Below are 6,633 nucleotides of genomic sequence, written 5' to 3'. Positions count from 1 at the left end.
GTAACATGGAAATTTGCCATGTTAATTAGTAGAGGTGATAAACATTACCATTGAAATCTACCCAATGACTTTACAGACATACACAGGCACCAGGATCCAAGTGCAACCAATTATGATTAGTAATAATCAGATGCATACAGATTAGAGAAGCATGCACCAACATCTCAGTGTTAGTAGCAAAAACAATGAGTCTTTCTGCAAGGAACAATATATTCTAAAATGAAATGGAGCTCTTTTTTAAAGGTTAAAAACTCATTCAACTTTATGTCTTACACGGCTTATGCTCAGTTCAATATTGTATAAATGTATTAATTCAGCTGTGAACCTAGAAACTTGCAGCTACTTGTGGAAGAGATGTATTCTTGCTCTGGAGTGTGTTACTGAATGTTAAATTATAATGAAATGCTTCTTCTAATCATGTAGTTATTAAGAATTTTTAAAAAAATTTACTTCATGTTAAATAGTAGAGGTGATAAATATTACTAGTGAAATCTACCTGATTACTTTATATCCATACTCAGGTACCAAGGATTTGAGTGTAAATGAGCGTGACTAGTAATAATCAGATACTTAGAGAGTAAAAACACATATGGAAACATGTAAGTGTTAGTAGCATTAAAAATGTAGGAAACAGGTGGGGCGTCATGGTACATGCCTTTAATCCCAGCACTAGGGAGGCAGAGACAGGCGGATCTCTGTGAGTTCAAAGCCAGCCTGGTCTACATAGTAGTACATAGAGATTAGAGATGCATGTGCAAACATCTAAGTGTTGGTAGCATTAAAAATGATGAGTTTTTCTATATGAAACAATATATTTTAAAATGAAATGGAGATCTTTTTTAAAGGTTAAAAACTCATTCAATTTTATGTCTTACAGGGCTTATACTGAGTTCAATATTTTATAACTGCATTATTTCCAACTGTGAACCTAAAAATTTACAGCCACCTTTGAAAGAGATGTATCTTTGTTGTGGAATGTGTTACTGAGTATGTTAAAGCTGTAATGAAATGCTTCTAACCTCGTGGTTATTAAATTAAAAACAAAACAAAATAAACTTAAAAAAATATGTTCACTGATGGTTTGTATATCTTCTGCATACTATACACCAGTGAAATATGTTTCAAAAATTAAAGGCAAAATATTTGAAATGAATTTTCTTACAGGAACCAGAATATAATGAACTGGATATCAAAGAAACAAAATTGGCCTAATCAGCATCTTTTCACTGTAGCCAACACAGGGAGTGATCTAGACAAGAAAGTAAGAGCAATGTAAACAGGGCCTCACGAAACAGGGCATGGCTTCACTGAAATGTGACACTTCATCTCCATCTCATTTTTGTTTGGTGAACACTGGGGCCAACATTAGTCAGGGAAGGCACACAGCCACTTGTTGACAAACACTGGCACACCTTGTTCCCATCTACTTACTCTCCATAAGAGAGACTGGAAACCCAATTCCCAATTAGGTAATGAAAACATGCTGTTATCTTTCATATAATGCAAGGCTTGGGGACAGGGGTCCTTGGGCCACTCTTCGACCTTCCCTGTGACTCAGGGAAGGCCCCAAGTGACCATCAATACATTGTCGAAATGATGCATTCATGATTTACCACAGTGGACAGAGACAACTGAGAAGTAGAAGAGGATGAGTCCCCTTCCTCTCTGATCATTGCCACTTATTACCTCTAAAGATACACACAAGACCAGCAATCTTCCAAAATACTAAAGGGCCATTCTGGAACAAAGGACCTACAAGAGCTATGAACAGGTCGGAGTGCCACTGCTGCTTTGCAGAACAGCCTCCTGTGGGCATCCAGCCAGGCTATGTGTCTGGATTTCTGACTTTTGGGTTATAAGACCACAACTGAGCAGCTAAATCCTCTTTATTTGTCCAGCCCCAGTGCTGTGTGGCTGTCTGGTTGTTTTTTGATTTCTTCAACCCCATGATGAGTTTCCTGGACTATATCCTTAGCTTCTCTGAAAGGCACCTGTCTTCAGAAAATGCCTCAGGCTACACATTCCCTGTATGATTCTGTTTACTTGAGCCAAAAAACTGCTACCCACATCAAATATATTTACAGGCTTTGCCATACCCTGTAAAAACCATTAGAACTCAAGATGGTAATCTGTTTTTCAGTGGTCATCTGGGTATTTCTCTTTGGTTAGGAGTATCTAAGTAAGAATTAACAGCTCAGAAAAACTAGGTCATATTTTATGGCACCTGTAGGACGAGATCCTGGTGGAATATGCATACATGTTTTGGTATTAAACTGACAATACAGGCGATAAATCACACATGGAAGACAGGGTAGTGGTGGAAGGGCTGTGTGTTCTACAACAGTCACCGGCGGCTGGAGACACAGCAAGAATATGAGCAAGCAAAAATTGGGTCTGCCAATCTCATATGCCCAGAGCAACAGTGCTCAGCACAGAGCAGATGGCAAGCAAACTGCCCCTCAGTCACAGGTGACAGTGCTGAATTCAAAGACCTTTCCAGAGAACAAGAAAGAACAGAAAGCAGGGGAAAAGCGTGGGGGAGTGGGGGTGGGGTGTTGTTCTTTCTCAGGCTATTTCTTTTAGTATTTCAATTTTGTGTGTGAGACAGGGTGTCCCTGTAGCCCCAGCTGTCCTAGAACTCAATATGTAGACCAGGCTGGCCTTGAACTCACAGACATCCACCTGCCTCTGCCCTCTGCATGCTGGGATTAAAGGCATGTGCCACCATGTCCAGCAGTATTTCAATTTTTAAAGATTTTTATTTATTTTTTGTATTATGAGTGTTCTGCCTTGTCTCCCAATTGGCTGGTTCCTCCAATGGGCGGGGCCTGACATGGAGCGGGAACTAGGAAAGGAAGCCTGGAGCCATCCAGAGCCGCAGGTAGACCGTGATGGTGTAGGAAACTTGAAGACAGCACCGCAACTCAATGACAGAATGGACTGACTCCCTATGGACCTGGGGCAAGATCACTGGCCCCAGAGGCGTGAGCAAATGCTAGCGGGGCTATGGGCATGGCACGGTCTGATAAGGCAGGCTCTGAGTCGTGGCAGCGCAGGGCTCGGCACTGGGTACTCATTCCTTTGTAAGCTAAACTCACATAAAATATATTCTGATCGTACAGGAGACCCAGAGAGAATTTGGGCCACATGCCTGCATGTATGTAAGTGCGTCACATACGTGTCTGGTTCTCATGGAAGCCAGAAGAAGGCGTAGGATCCCCTGGAACCGGAGTTAAGAATGGGTTGGGGCTGCCATGTGGGGTCTGGGAACTGAACCAGGTCCTCTGGAAAAGAAGTGCTTTTAACTACTGAGGTATCTCTTCAGCCCCAGTATTACCAATTTTATAAGGCCTTTGTTTTCCAAATAGTGCCTTGAAATGTGGTAGATATTTTACACACAGTCTTGTAAGAGGCATTACCTCAGTTTTATAGATGGGAAAAATAAAGCTCAGAATTCATCTGTCAATAAACAGCTAGTAAGAAGCTAAGAGGGAATGAATGCTCAAGCCACTCTGCTTTCTAAATTCAGAGACTCTTGTCTGTCACTCCTGAGCCTCCTGTGCTGACACCCCCTCACCCTCACCCCCCTACTGGTGAAGGTCTGGGTCTGTTGTTTGAATATGAAAAGCTTCCCATAGGCTTCTGTGTTTTAGGATTTGGTCCCTAGCTGGTGGTGCTGTTCAGGATTATAGAATCTTTAGGAGGTAGACTGTCTTTAGGAGGTAGACTCTCACTGGAGGAAGTAAGTCACTGGAGGTAGACCTTGAGGTTTACAGTCCCAGCCCCACTTCTGATCAGCTCTCTGCTTCTGGACTACAGACACAATGTAATCAGCTGCCTCCTGCTGCAGAATGCCACATCTTCTTGGGCTTTGGACTGCATTCCCTAGAACTGTAAGCCAAAGTAAGTCCTTCCTCCCTTACACCCCTTCTTACTGGGTATGTGGTCACAGTGACAAGAAAGGTAGTTAGTGCAGGGTCCTTCCTCTCCCGGGTTCCCTAGTAGAACTGTTGCCACCAATATCCTTTGCCACTTTGTCCCAATGAAGAAAATAGTGTTCTATATCAAGGAAAGAATCTGACGCTCATTTCCCCGTCTTTCTACCGCAAACCAGTTTCCTCTTATTCTACCTAGACCTGAAGAAGAAAGCCAAGTAGATAAAAGGCAACATACTACTGAATTTAAGGTAATGCTAGCAGACCATTTTCATCAGACCAGCTTCCACTGGCTTCTATGCCATCATGTGCTAGATGTTCACTAGCTACTTGAAGATTTTAATGGTGTCTTTTTTCCTGTTGTTCTCTAAAAAGTTGTGTTTATAGTGGTGTTCATGGAGAGCCTATGAGCGTCTAGAGACAAGCACACAATCTTTGGCCTTTTCCTTAATTATGCTCACCTCAAATAACTCTATCATGACAAATAAGCATGGAGGAATGGTGGCAGGGTAGAAAGCTGGTACAATAAACCAATTAAACTATTTTTCCTAAGGAGTTCATTTTTTAAGATAACTGGGCTCAAGGACTAAAGTGGCAGAGCTGGTGGTGGCCAAATGTGTCTGGTTTGATAATCCATGCTCTGTGACATCATCTGTATTTGTTCCTTGTCTGTGTATTCCTCATACTGCATCAAACAGGAAAAGCCCAAGAAGTCTGAACAAATTAGAAACTGAGAATAAAAATATTTAAAATGGGCACTGTGGCAGTTAATCTTCATAACAACATGACTGCTTTTAGAATCACCATGGAAACACAATTCCTGGCATATCTATGATCGTGGTTCCAGAAGGTTTAATGGAATAGGGGAGGTTCTACCCTGAGTGTGGGTGGCACCATTCCACTGGCTAGAGTCTCAGATGGAATAAAAAGTAAAAGTGAGCCAGGTAATGTCATGTACCTTTAAACCCAGAGCTGAGAGGTAGGAGCAGGGGAATTGCTGTGAGTTCAAGGTCAGTCAGGGCTATGTAGTGAAATTTTATGTCAAATAGTGGTGGGGGGGGCAGAAAAGAGTGGTGAATATCCAGGATCATCTCTCTCTGCTTCCTAGCTATGGACACAATGTGACCACGCACCTTCCCCACTATGGACATTATCTCGAACTATGAATCAAAATAAATGCTTCTTCCCTTATACTGTTTCTTGTCAGGTACATAGTCATAGCAACAAGGAAAGTAACTAAAACTAATACAGTGGCCATTTCCCTTAAAAGTACATCCCACATGCCTGAAGGGTTCCAAACTCCTGAGCAAGGGTTTTGCTGGTTCAGCTGAACAGACAGCAAGTGCGGGAATGAGAGTTCAAAGTATGCATGGTGTTTCCTGGAACATCTACTTTCATTAGCCAGCTTCTTTTAATTATTATTTTTTATCATTTTTATTTTATGTGTATGAGTGTACTGTTTGTACATGGGTTAAATGCACCCATGTCGTGCAAAGCCCGAGGAGGCATCAGATTCCCTGGCACTGGAGTTACAGATGGTTGTTAACTATCACGTAGGTACTGGGAATTGAACCCAAGTCCTCTGCAAGAGCAGTCAGTGCTCTTAACTGCTAAGCCATCTCTCTAGTCCCCTAGCCAGTTTCTTTAAAGAGTTTACTATTTGCCCCATCACTTCCAGGTATTCCTCTTCTACACATTTAACAAACTTTAGGGGTTTTCTGAAATTTCGCAAAAAATGAAGATGCTCCTGCCTTTTAAAACATTGCACAGAGCACTGTGGAAAGACTGGTTTAAAGAAGAGAGTAGTCCCTGTACTATTCAAACTGCTCCATGAGGATAAAGAGAAGGCTGGGTGTGGGGGTAACTTCTGATGGTGAGCAGTTTATAAACAACATTCCCTCAGTCCATACAGAGCACAACTCATGAGGAGGAAGAAACACAAGTCCACTCTGCTGTCACATTCTATGGCTATGAAAAGAGTGATGCTGTTCCGGCGCCCTCCTAGATACCAGAGTATTAGAACTAAGATGGACCTTGGTTTTACCAAGAGGAAGACATATGAGCCATAACCCTGTACAAATGTATCACTGTTCAAAAGAACTTGATAACTTCGTAAAAGAATGTCCGTGGTCATTTCATTCCTGAAAAAAAGAAATGCTTACACCATCACATTCCTTACCAAAAGTAACCTCTCCTTTGCCAGCTTTGTCAAACAGCTGAAAGGCCACCATAAACAAGGCATCCGGGGCACACAGGACAGATTCAAATGCTACAAATTCTTGGAAGGATATTAATCTGCAACATAAAACAAAGGCACAAAGTCAGTCACCTGTAGAAAACAAAACCGTATATAACCGTACATTAATGCCACAGCATCAAATGTCATTGACGAAAAGTAAAATCTAAAATTAAGGAAGGTTATCAGTGCTTAGCATTTCCTTGAAGGTACGAGGACTTGAAGAAAGGACTCTGAGACTCTTAAACAGGATGGAGCTTATAGTAAAGCACTAACCGCACTGTGATTTCAATGCACTACCTCATCCAGCATCCTTCATGTTTCAGACTCCCTCTGGCATGTTGTTGGGTTCTGTGATTAAAGCTTAGATACTTTAGAATAAGAAATGATGACATTGGACTGGAGAGATAGCTCAGTGGTTAAGAGTACTGGCTGCACTTGCAGAGGACCTGGGTTCAGTTC

The 6,633-nt window shown here is 41.9% G+C and overlaps 1 protein-coding gene across 3 annotated transcripts in view; it reads right to left on the bottom strand.

Annotated features, from left to right (window-relative positions):
* Slc25a13 (solute carrier family 25 member 13) overlaps nucleotides 1-6,633 on the bottom strand; it is a 207,817-nt gene that overhangs the window by 132,762 nt on the left and 68,422 nt on the right. For all 3 annotated transcript variants that reach the window (XM_008855219.2, XM_029557227.1, XM_029557226.1), the window contains one exon: nucleotides 6,115-6,230. In XM_008855219.2, the coding sequence (XP_008853441.1) occupies nucleotides 6,115-6,230 (116 nt within the window). The remainder of the gene's footprint in view (nucleotides 1-6,114; nucleotides 6,231-6,633) is intronic.

Source organism: Nannospalax galili, unplaced genomic scaffold (assembly GCF_000622305.1).
Source record: "Nannospalax galili isolate Female #2095 unplaced genomic scaffold, S.galili_v1.0 scaffold187, whole genome shotgun sequence".
NCBI lineage: Eukaryota > Metazoa > Chordata > Mammalia > Rodentia > Spalacidae > Nannospalax > Nannospalax galili.
The sequence above is the reverse complement of the archived record's forward strand: the minus strand, read 5'-3'. Positions and strand labels throughout refer to the sequence as shown.